Source organism: Mixophyes fleayi, chromosome 11, assembly GCF_038048845.1.
Source record: "Mixophyes fleayi isolate aMixFle1 chromosome 11, aMixFle1.hap1, whole genome shotgun sequence".
NCBI classification, from domain to species: Eukaryota; Metazoa; Chordata; class Amphibia; order Anura; family Limnodynastidae; genus Mixophyes; species Mixophyes fleayi.
Genome location: NC_134412.1, coordinates 12,663,268 through 12,676,145, shown reverse-complemented (window position 1 = coordinate 12,676,145; position 12,878 = coordinate 12,663,268). Strand labels below are relative to the sequence as shown.

Sequence of the window (12,878 nt, the reverse complement as noted above, 5' to 3'; positions counted from 1 at the left end):
AAGCCTCTAATATCACAGGTTACAACTTGACGCGTTTCATTATCGTTTCAGGACTTTTTAAAAGATTAGGGAATAATTCAACTGTGTGGAGGTGAACGTTAACTTAAATAGGTGGTCTGCATGTGTGAAGGGGCACAGAACTACAAAGTTTACCATTGTAAGAGAGTAATAAACTACTGTAAGGCATTTATAAAATCTAGTACACAGGAAACGTCCAGTGTTACCCTTAATAACCAAGATATTTGCTTTCATTTTCAAAACTGTACTACTGTTGCCTATGATAAAGTTAACACCACAGTTTTCCTCTGCCCTAATTGTCAAATGTCCCCGATTGTACTAACAACCTTCTCTATCTAACAGAGTTGGCTACAACACTCTTATACAACACCTAAATCTTCTTCTACCACTCTCAGAACCTCAATTTACTCTCCATTACAAAATTAGAGTTTGAGGTTATCCATATTCCAATTAATGAAATATGTTAATGAATATGTTAACAGCTGTCAGGTGACAGAAATTCTACATTTCACGCTGAAGATTGTGTGCCAGTATCCAGACTCCATGTCTCGAGCCAACCAAAAGTTAGATAAAGTCAGATGATCTAAGCAATTTTATTTTGCTTGGAATAGTGAGCATCCGATTAAAGGAACTCAAAACTTTTTTTCTTTGCTTAATTGGGTCTAGCATAGGAAATTGACACAGACCCTGCATAAACAGGGCTTCATGTGATTCATATTGTTTTTAATGGTGTGTACAGTATCTTCAGGAATGATTCTATGGTCAAGTGGGCAGCAACAGCAGTCCAGACGTGAGGAAGACATCTTCAGCCGATTGGTCAGCCAGGTGGTCAGTAGGGACGCTGTTTGGGTTGGTTGGTCATTATCACTGATGACTGAAGCCACTCCGGAGCATCCATGCAGTTTAGTTTCGGTTGTCAGCAACCCCCCCATCCCCCTTTTCAAAATTCGCTGTTTTTCTTAGTGGATTATAATCACTCAAATTACATTTTAACCCCTAAAAAATTCCATGGCCAAACATTTACCAGTTAAATCCTGATCATGATGTTTATTCAGTTATTATACTAAGATTCTCTTTTGAGGGAAAGGTACTTTCATATGTTCCCATGTATCAGCTGTATTATTATTATTATCGTTTATTTGTAGGGCGCCACAAGGTTTCCGCAGCGCCGTACACAGTACAAACGGTAGACTATACAGGGTAGAACAGTACAGAACAATAAACACAAAGTACCAATACTTCAGAAACTCCGGGCAGGTAAACTGTACACAGTTTTATGTTATCACTCAGTTCAGATTATAATAAAACATATTAACATCATACCCCGAGTTATGGGCTGGGAGAGGATAATCACACCTGAGTAAGATTGACAGGAGAACACTGGGAGGAGACAAACTGATCATTCCAATGAAGAGAAGTCAAAATAATGGTAAGTGAGCTGACTTACTAGCACTATTATAGATATTAGGTAAAGTTTTATAAAAATATCGTTTTTACCTGTTTATCACTTAACGTTACTTAAGACAAATACAAAGAGAAAATAAAAACAGAGATAGAGGGCCTGAGTCATCTTCGGACGTAAGTCCATTTGCTTTCCGTATCTTGTGTGAAAAAGCTCTGAACGGAAATTACTCCAATGAAAGCAACAACTTGCAGTTCATGTCTGAACGCAACTGACACTCACAACTGCCAAGACTTAAATGGCGTCACTTATCCCAAACATCCGAGAACCCAAGCCCCTTCTGGGCTGACCAAAACGTAGCCAACAAACCCGCCCCCTAGGGCAGTGCCTGTACCAAAACTAAAGCCTACAGCGAGGTACATAAATAATATTTATGTGTGCCCACCAAGCATATTTCGCCGACTGCTCAATGTTTTTCGGCAAAACACAAACTGTCTGGTGTTGACACCCAAACCACCATCAAGTTCCAAACCGAGAGCAAGATTAGCACACGGAATCCAAGTCGATGAGTACTGGAGCCCATACCAAACTGCCCCACCTGGGGTACTATGAGAATACACCCCCGATCAGGTGGTGGCACCCAACAAACCTGTGAGGAAACTCCCAAACCAGGTAAGGGGGATAAAAACATGCCTCAAGCTGGTGTTGGTGCCCCAAGCACCTGCGAGGAAAGTGACCCAGGTATCCTCACACTATGACACAGCAATGGGTGTACCCAAGGCTTACTTAGCCTGTTCACTTTAACCCTTTAGAGAGTGACAAATAAAATTACTAACACACCGTTTTTAATTTCCCTTGGGCTTAATTCATACCTCAGTTATAATTATTGGCTTAGTCACAAGTGCCCAGCGTCAAAGTGTCCAAACTGTGGCTCTCAGGTCAAACTAAAATTCCCAGCATACCTTGTCATTTATTGGCTGGCACTGTCTGCTGGAGCTTGTAGTTTCACAACACCTGGAGAGCCACATGTTAGCCAGGCCTGCTCTATAGTATATTCCAAACAAGCCCGGTACATGTTCTGTCTTATCAGTAATACAAAACTCAGTGGACTCAACATGGTTTGCATGCTTTAACTAAATGGATTTTTTTCATAACTTTAAGTCAATCAAGAAAAAAAAAAGTATATAAATAATCAGACTTTCCCCAGGGTACAAGTTACAGTTGACTATTTCAAATATTACTTCAAAGAGAATATAATTAGCTTTCAAATCTCCCAATTGTAAAGCACTGTGGACCATGCTAATGATGCTATATAAATATATGTTAGATTTTCCAAGGGTACACATAATTTATTATTTTCTAAAGTGTGTTAAATCTGTTTCCCATAATCTTCAGAAGCTACAGCAGTATATGAACGGTTTTAGGGGGTGGTTTACTAAAACCTGGTATTTTCGCAGGCGAGGCAAATCCAATAAGGATAGGATGGAGTCATGCCAATACTTAATTGGCAAATCGGTACCATTTGAGCTACACCCCCATCTTTCCAATTTATGGTCTTTTCAGATCCTACCCCTTTAACCTGCTGGGTACTGTTGTCATGTATAATAATGGGATACCTACCAATGGGCCCAAATTTCATGGATCGGTCCTAAACTTCACGATCTGAACCGGGTGGATGTACATATTTGAGGGCGTGGCCTCACCAAATGAGAGATAGGGCTTAACCAGGGGCGGTGTGTCTCCCAACCCTCCCCCCCTAGTATTGTGTATTGTGCAGGTAGGTGGTGGTGAAGTTCCACCAAGCTTACAAAAATTATAAATTAAATAAATTATTTCTGTGCAGATGAGTTTATATAACTCTACAAGTAAATACATCCATTAAGCTTTGCCTCTAACTCTCCAGAGATGGTAACCTACTAAGAAGGAGAACCACCAATGGATGGTCACAACTAAAAACTATATTCAATTATACGTTTTTGAAAAATTGGCATTTTGATAAAGATTCTTATTAGCTTAAGTTTTTATATGGATATACGAACATAGTTACATAGCTACATAACTAGTAAGGTTGATAAAAGTCTCAGGTTCATCGAGACTTAACCTCACAGGGGGAAAAACATTGCCTCCTGCCCAAAAAATGTCAATCTGATAAATTCCCTGCATCCATTACCACAACTACTGATATACAGATGCTTATATTACAGATACAAATTCTTGTAAGTAAGGCATCCAATCCATTCATAATTCTGTTAGCAGATAAGTCGTTGCCCCCTCATGCAGTAAGGGACTTTATAACCTAACCACTCTTACAGTAAAGAACCAATCCTATGCAGATGGTGAAATAGTGTTTCTTCTATTCTCAAGTGACGGCCCCTCACTCTCTATATGGTCCTTGGCAGTGGTTGAAGTGTGCTGGTATACAGAGGTATGCTGTACTGTCACTTCTTGAACTGCTTTGATTGTAAGACTACATTTTCCATACAGCCATTTCTAAATTTCCGCTTCCACCACTGGTCCTGGTGTGAGAAGTTTAGCAGTCAAATCTCTGTATTGACCTCTAAAATGTTTATACATATTAGGTCACCTCCAATGTGCCTTTTTACAAAGTATACAACACTAGTTTTTCTAACCTTTCTTTAATTTGTACCACACCTTCCGTTAATTAATGAGGTTTCCCCAACTCTGAACACACTCAAATATCCATCTTAGAGTGTGGGTGCCCAACACTGTACCCTACATTCAAAAAGTGGTCTAACAATTGACTATTACCAGGGGTTCAGAGGGGAGTCAGAGCTCAAGAGCCCAAAGAGCCTAGAACCATTACCCTCAGTCCTCCTTACATGTTCTTCAGACCTTCTTAAATGGTCATCAGACCTCCTTACATGTCCTTCAGACCTTCTTAAATGGCCATCAGACCTCCCCACATGTCCTTTACATACCAATCAAACCTCTGACATGCCATCAGACATCCCCGCATGACCCTAACATGCCCATCAGACTTCCACATATGCCACCAGGCATTCTTCATACGCCAATCAGACGGCCCACATGCCTCTCACACCTCCCCCACTTACATTTACAACTGGAGCATTCAGACTCTGTGGTCCAGAGGAAGGAGTGAGAGCGCACTGCACTCTATCCTCCTCCTCAGGTATGTATCTCTAGCTGAGTCAGATGGGCCGTGGATGATAATTGCCACTGCCTAGTCTCCAAGGGAGATCTGGGTAGTTTGTATCTACTCCCTTTCAGTGCCCATGGTTACTAAATGAACCAATTTCAATGGCATAAAGGCGGCTATTTCTGTTATTTAGGTTTAGTTCCCTTTAAGCGTCCTTAATTGTTACATATTTCAAGTAAAAGCAGATTTGACAGAAATACTGAGGTAATTAAATGGCTTTATTCCCGAACTAAAATTTTAAATTAGGAAATGACATTAAAATTAGGGATATTAACAATAACGCCTGTATTTCTTAGTGACATTTCCGGCGCTGTTAAGCAGCTTTCCCATGATCCTCTCCACATATCCCTTCGTAGCTTATTTTTTCCAGACCGTATCTTCTGTTCCTGCAAATAAATTTATTCTCTCTCTGTTCCAGAAATAAATTAATTGCTTTCTTTAGTCAAGCAGACTAACAGCTTCTTACATCACCATCCTGTAATACCAATTCCCGTAGATTAGGGCCGTCGGTGGCTCACCAGCTGTTAAGAAAATACAAATTTCACCATGCTGGGACTTGTAGTCCCACAGCAGTTTGCAAGGCACAGGCTACCTCAACCAGCCTAGATATGATCTAAAGAGACAATCCCTTGAATTTTCTTACAATTACTTTAGCCTTTCCTTTATTACTCATGTACAGTATTCAGATTGCGTGTTGCTTTAGCTTACTTTACATTTTTAATTCACTTTCACACATCTTTCTCAGCTCTCATTACATCACTGGTAAGGTGTGTCCACTGTATATAAAAGCAAACGACTTACTCAGAAGCAAATAGTAATCTTCTGCAAGCACTGTGGTCACAGCAAGGACTGCTGGTCTGATTCGGTAAGTGAAATGGTTTATTGAATCCTTTATTCACACTATACTCACCTGACAATAATCTAACAGTATTGGGCACCTATAAGCAGCTGCCATGCAACAGGCTATCCTTACTGGCATGCAATGTTGTAAAGAAAATATATTTAATTGAAGACGTGGGTATATTGCCATCAATAATAATATTACCATTTATAATATAACTACTAAAAAAATATATATTATTATTATTATTATTAATAATATACACTTTTGATACTGTCATGTCCAATATTTGGGGAACTCATAATAAATATATATATATATATATATATATATATATATATATATATATATATATATATATACACACACATATATATATATATATTTTTTTATTATTATGAGTTTCTCAAATATTGGACATGACAGTATATATATATATATATATATATATATATATATATATATATATATATGCTACATACACTAGATAAAGCTTGAAGAAACCTATACATGTTTATATCTTTTTTATACATTTCAGTGTAACACAACAAAATGCATACACTTCTCAAATCTAATATGATATAGTAATAAATGATAAGTCTAATGTTCAGTGTGGTATTTCATTTTCAGCACTTTTTTGTACACCAATTTAATCACCTTACTAATGACAAAAGGTTATAATTTACTAAAGTGTTTCTGAATATAGCTGCTACCAATTAAGATTATTAACGGAAGAAAATGAAATAGTAGCTAAATATTACGACCATTGATAAAAGAAGTTATTGGCACAAGTTTTGCCCTGAATGTGCAACTTTAATTCAAATGCTACTTAGCACTCACAGTATTATCATTATTATTAAACATTGTGAGTCAGCAATGCAGTACAGTTTTCAACAATTTGTCAGTAACAGTATAAAAAGTCTTCTGGTGGGCTGTTGTTTCCTTCATATGAGTTACAAAGAAATAATTGTAAATGTTTGTTCACAGAAGATTCTGTTCCAGCGTAACTGTTATTGTCACCCTACACAGTATTACTTCTCTTGTGTATAATGGATGTAGATATATTTGTTGCATGGTGCATTTACTGTCAACAGTGCAATGTTACATCTCTGGGTGCCATCCGTATCGGATCTTATTCAGTTTACTGAACAACATCTTAAATAAATTAGCAAATAAGAAAAATATACTAGACTGAACACCGAAGTAATATTATACACAAGTAGATATGATTAGTATTAAACTTAGATGGAAGATACGATAGGAAGTCATAGGACCGGAGTCATTAAGGAGAGCAGAGCATTAAAAAGGAGTAACTTTGCACCTGTGTAAAACCAGGTTGCATTGGAAGGGGAGGTAAATTTAAAATGTGGGGACAGATTTATAGTTGGGGTCGTGCATGTCCTAGATCAACTTTAAATTTCAGTGTAAAATTAAAGCTATCAAGTATTTGTGAGCTAGATGAAGAAATAGCCAGGATTCAACTTATGTGCAAAATGATAAACTAATTTGCACCCCTAACATGGTTTGACCCTGAGAACATTTACTCCTTTTTTTTTTTTTCCTTACTTTCCTAAATGACTCAGGCCCATAGTTTCTAAGAATGGGCTGTTGTATGATATATTAGGTGTTGCAAACCCACCAGTGCCATATCACTTCTTCACACACAAATATCTGTAGACAGGATGGTATAAATTGGCAGGTTATTATTTTCAGTATATTCGTTAGGAAAATATGAACTCTCAGTCCTCCAATGCAGTTACTAGTTCCATGAAAACGAATGGGGGTAGATTTGACAAGCGGAAGCACAGTGGCTCAGTGGTTAGCACTTCTGCCTTACGGCACTGGGGTCATGGGTTCAATTCCTGACCATGGCCTTATCTGTGAGGAGTTTGTATGTTCTCCCCGTGTTTGCGTGGGTTTCGTCCGGGTGCTCCGGTTTCCTCCCACATTCCAAAAACATACTGGTAGGTTAATTGGCTGTTATCAAATTGAACCTAGTCTGTGTGTCTGTGTGTGTTAGGTAATTTAGACTATAAGCCCCAATAGGGCAGGGACTGAGTTCTCTGTACAGCGCTGCGGAATTAGTGCCGCTTTATAAATAAATGGTGATGATGATGATGTGCACTCAAGTGTATTGTAGATTGCAAAAGGGAAGACTATTCCATCTGCGTGGAGTTATTGCTATTAGATGTAATGACCCTTCAATGGAACATTTCCTGAATAATAGTTGTTATGCTTTTAATACAGTGTTTTTATCAAGTGTTTTCTTTTCTTGCAGACACCTTGCTCAAAGCCCTCTTGGCTTTGGAACCCCTTTGCACAGAAATGGCCGATATAGGAAAAGATGAACGGCCTTGGGTTGGTGTTGTTCGCAGGATAGTGACTTTTTCTTTTGCTTTTTTAGTACTAGCGGGGGTACTGTGGGCTTTTATTGACAGTATCCCCCTAGCAACAGATGAGTTTAAGATCTTGACCTTTGGCATTTATGGGGCCTTCCTGGCTGCCCATCTTGTCATCCAGAGCTTCTTTGCATACTTAGAGCACAAAAAGATGAGGAGAGGTGGTCTGCAATGCACTTACACTAAATCAGTGGCCTTGACTATATCAGCTTACCAAGAAGACCCAAACTACCTACGTGAATGCCTCGAGTCTGTCAAAAATACAGAGTACCCTCCCGACAAACTAAAAATAATCATGGTTATTGATGGCAACAGCCCGGAAGATCAGTATATGATGGATATGTTTAAAGAAGTTTTTGCCAAGGAGGATGTAGGGACATATAACTGGAAAAACAATTACCATCACTCGGATGAAAAAGCCCCAAATTTCCATGATAGTAGTGCGAATGCCTATGTGCCTCAAGACCTTCAAAGTCAATGTGCTCCAATTCACTGGATTAACACAGAGGAACAAGGACAAAATGGTATTTACGAAAAAATTAATGACTTGCACTTCCAAGGGGCTGCTGTCTATGATAACAGCTCAAATCAGGGTCCATCTGCTTATCAAATGGAGATGCAGGATCGTAAAATCTATCCATCAGTTGACTACTTACAGGAGGAACCATTGCCCTTTTACTCAGAAATTGAGATGGAGGATCCCACAACTCAGGAAGTCGAGGACCTCATCAGGACAAAACGATGTGTGTGTATTATGCAGAAGTGGGGTGGAAAGAGAGAAGTCATGTACACAGCCTTCAAAGCTCTCGGAGACAGCGTAGATTATGTGCAGGTAAGATTCATTCTATAACTATCATTTCTTAACGGGCAACTGAATCAGGACTGCATAACTTGGGGTTTGGTGCTCCCAGAATCTGTTTTGGGGTCCCGTTATTTTCAGATATAGAATACATTCTATTGGGAACCACTTCTTTTGGGATTCCAGAACGGTGGAACACTGACGTTCTTTATTCCAGAACAATGGAACACTCTCATTTGGGATCCCATCTTAAAAAAAGTTGTGCACCACTAAAATAAACTTAAAAAGGACAGCTAATATGGAAGGACATCTTATAACATCCCCATATTATATATATATATATATATATATATATATATATATATATATATATATATATATATATATATATATATTCTTGTATCCCGATACAACTTGACATATTTGACATTGTATTCACAGTACATATGTTGTGCAGCTAGATTCAAGATATTGTTCGCTATTATCAGCAATTGCAGATTGGGTGGCAGTGCAGCATTTGACTGGCATACAAACTAAAAACCTTCCCAAGTAGTCATGGCTTTATCTCATATTTCTTACACTTTTATAATCTTTTCGAACCTTTGTATATGTGTTAAAAATGTACTTGTTGATGATGTCTCTAAAGAGCATTTTCATTGTGGTTTTCTAAATGAGCCATAGGGAGGGCAGTAACTGTGCTGAACTAGTAGGCATGAGAAAGCAGCCTATTAATTCATCAAGGACTCTTTGACATCCATGAGATATAAATTTATCAATCTTATAGACTGAGTTGATGCGCTTCTTTCTCTTGAATGTTGCTTTAGCCAACAAAAATGTCTAACCACACGCGTTTTACCATGCTCAACTTTCAATACCATTGTTGTGTTTAGTAGAATTCTGTAAAAACATTTTAATACAATTTCTAATATTTCCGCACAGGTTTGTGATTCAGACACAAAGTTGGATCCACTGGCCACTATTGAACTGGTGAAAGTCCTGGAGTCCAATAATCGGTATGGCGCCGTGGGAGGAGACGTGCGGATTTTAAACCTTTCAGACTCTTACCTAAGTTTCATGAGCAGCCTGAGGTACTGGATCGCCTTTAATGTGGAAAGAGCCTGTCAGTCCTACTTTGATTGCGTCTCCTGCATCAGTGGTCCACTGGGTAAGCTTTCAGAAACAATTGTCAAATGTAAATGAATTCATTGTGAGGTATTAAATATTATATCCCAGAGGGCGTGACCAGCATGCATGGGGGCGTGGCTATAATTTTAGACAGTGCTTGGCTGCTCTCCAACTCTTCCTATCCCCATTATATACATGGGCAACTGTTAGGTGCACGCAGCTCTCCCTTTTCAAGCAGAGCTGTGTGAAGCGGTAGCAGGGTCCAGCCACCTCATTTATACAGTGCCCCAGGCTTGGAGGAGGGTTTCCAGGTACTAGGAAACACCCCTCGGTTTGCCTATGGGGGTGTGGCTATTACAGTCCCCCCCCCTCATAGGCCCTCATGGGAGACCACCAATAGCCAAGGCCCCCACATCACCCTCTGATTCAGAATTTTACCCTTGCACTGTTTCCTAATGAATTACATCATTCTCAGTAATATTTGTTCAACGCAAAAATGGCTGCCACGGCCAAGTGTAAGGTACCATTTATAGATATGATATAAATAATTAAATACTTTTTTTTTTTATTATATTGTTTGCTCCTCCTACATAGACAACTCCCTCTTCTATGAAATGATTGTATGTTAGCATTGACATTAATATTCTCTAGGGTGTTTATCTATGTGAGCCACAACGGTTAGTCACATCATAGTATAATAGAGTGTGACTCTGTCTACCCAACAGGAAAATACTTACTGAAACTTTAACTAACCTGAGGCATTACATTATAGATACTTTCCATAACAATGCACACTTGCTATTTTATTATATTATAAAGTACCTGCTTAGTTTATTTTATTATAACAATTTGTTTTCTGATCATTCAGGGCTTTACCGAAACGACCTTCTTCAGACATTTCTTGAGTCTTGGTACAATCAGAAGTTTTTAGGAACCCACTGTACTTTTGGAGATGATCGGCATCTTACTAACCGAATGCTCAGTATTGGATACGCAACTAAGTAAGTATAAAAGAGTATAAAAGCAAAACAAATCCACTGCATTAAAAGTGTAAAGATTTGAATGGGGTGAAAATAATAAACAATGAATAAGCTCCAATGTGAGGCAGGGATGAAGCTACAAATAAAAGCTACACATTATTATTTAAATGATGGTATCAGAGAGGCAAGAATATAACAGAGAAATTCACTGTGATTGACAGAAAGATGGTTTCACCATGAACATAGGAAAGGGTTCTTTGCGGTAAGGGTGGTTAAGCTGTGAAATGTTTAACCACATGGGATGCTCATGGTAAATTCACTAACCAAATTTATAAATAGATTGGATGCCATTCTGTAAAGAAATGAAATATGTAGCTCTAATGAGTAGTGCACATTTTTGGATGGCGATTGATCCAAGGAATTATTCGATTGCCATTTATAGAGTCAGAAAACAATTTTTTTCTCCTGTGAGATTATATTATCAATCTTACTAAGTATGTAACAGTAGTGATCACATAACACAAAGTACTGCATTCCCCAAATACTTTACATCTTTTGAAACTTTTCAAACAGAGATTACTACATTGTTCCTTACCCCAGTTCATAGTAATATAGTTTGACATCATATATTATATTTCATCATCATCATCACCATTTATTTATATAGTGCCACTAATTCCGCAGCGCTGTACAGAGAACTCACTCACATCAGTCCCTGCCCCAATAGAGCTTACAATCTAAATCCCCTAACATACACACACACAGACAGAGAGACTCGGGTAATTTAATAGCAGCCAATTAACCTACCAGTATGTTTTTGGAGTGTGGGAGGAAACCGGAGCACCCGGAGGAAACCCACGCAAATACGGGGAGAACATACAAACTCCACACAGATAAGGCCATGGTTGGGAATGGAACTCATGATTTAGTACTGATCAAGAATTATTCTGTTCTCTCTTTTGTCAAAGTGCGAAACACAACCTATGCCTAATCTTATGAAACTTTTCAGGTACACTGCACGATCAAAATGCTATTCGGAGACGCCAGCCCAGTTCCTACGTTGGCTCAACCAGCAGACGCGATGGACCAAATCTTACTTCCGTGAATGGCTCTACAATGCTCTATGGTGGCACAAGCATCACCTCTGGATGACCTACGAGTCGGTCATCGCCGGCATCTTCCCTTTTTTTGTTACGGCCACAGTGATAAAACTATTCTTCAGCTGCCACCTCTGGGACATTATGTGGGTTTTACTCACCATCCAGCTCATTGCCACAATTAAAGCCCTGTACGCCTGTTTCCTACGGGGCAACATGGTCATGATATTCATGTCCCTGTATGCCGTATTGTATATGGCCGGTCTCCTCCCGTCAAAGTACTTTGCCATTCTAACCATGAACAAGAGCAGCTGGGGCACATCAGGTCGAAAGAAGATGGTGGGCAACTACATACCTCTTCTCCCACTCTCCATCTGGTGGGGAATTCTATTTGCCGGCCTCCTGTACACCATCATCATGATGTTGTTGTGCGCAGACTGCAGTCTTCTTGACGTAGAAAAACTTTATCTGATCTATGGTTCCACTTCATATGTCGGATACTGGTTACTAATGGTCGCCCTTTACTGGTTGTGGATCAGGCGCTGTTGCAGAAAAAGAAGCCATTACTACGATATTGAGAATTAAATGCACGTTGAAAAACATTAGGGCCACTAGAAGTTTAAGCACTCGCCACATAGTTTTATGAAAACTGGTGCACATGCAAATGCACAAAAAGTTGATGTAACCCATCAAAACCAATTAGATTGTCATTTTCTACTATAGTTTAGAAAATAGAAGCAAATGTCTTATAGATTGCTATGGGTAACAGGTTTCAGAAATGTCCTTTTTATTGTATCTTTTGACATATATGAGAAGAAATTGATTCTCTGCACTCACCTTAAGCAATATATTAAAGACTAAGAAACCCATTGTTACTGACATTTGACAACGTTCTGAATAACTGACTTCCCTTAGTAGCATCTCTAACAATGAAATGAAGTCCGTGCTGTCAACAGTTTGTTTCCATGGTTACAGATTTTGCTAAGGAAGGTCACTTATTCATTTATTCTGTCAAATGGTATCAACTGTAGAATTCAGA

General features: G+C 38.8%; 1 protein-coding gene across 1 annotated transcript; it reads left to right on the top strand.

Annotated features, from left to right (window-relative positions):
- The first annotated feature begins 7,764 nt into the window (after positions 1-7,764).
- Positions 7,765-12,592, top strand: HAS1 (hyaluronan synthase 1). The gene is made up of 4 exons (XM_075189781.1): positions 7,765-8,670; positions 9,577-9,802; positions 10,631-10,763; positions 11,752-12,592. Exons 1-4 carry the CDS (start codon positions 7,765-7,767, stop codon positions 12,422-12,424), a joined length of 1,938 nt encoding a protein of 645 aa, XP_075045882.1. The 3' UTR covers positions 12,425-12,592.
- Positions 12,593-12,878: the final 286 nt, after the last annotated feature.

What these genes read in the sequence shown, in the direction of transcription:
- HAS1 (XM_075189781.1), top strand. Translation starts at nt 7,765, where the DNA reads ATGGCCGATATAGGAAAAGATGAACGGCCTTGGGTTGGTGTTGTTCGC. An exon ending in ACAGCGTAGATTATGTGCAG is followed by an intron (nt 8,671 to 9,576) that starts GTAAGATTCATT and finishes ATTTCCGCACAG; the next exon opens with GTTTGTGATTCAGACACAAA. An exon ending in AGTATTGGATACGCAACTAA is followed by an intron (nt 10,764 to 11,751) that starts GTAAGTATAAAA and finishes GAAACTTTTCAG; the next exon opens with GTACACTGCACGATCAAAAT.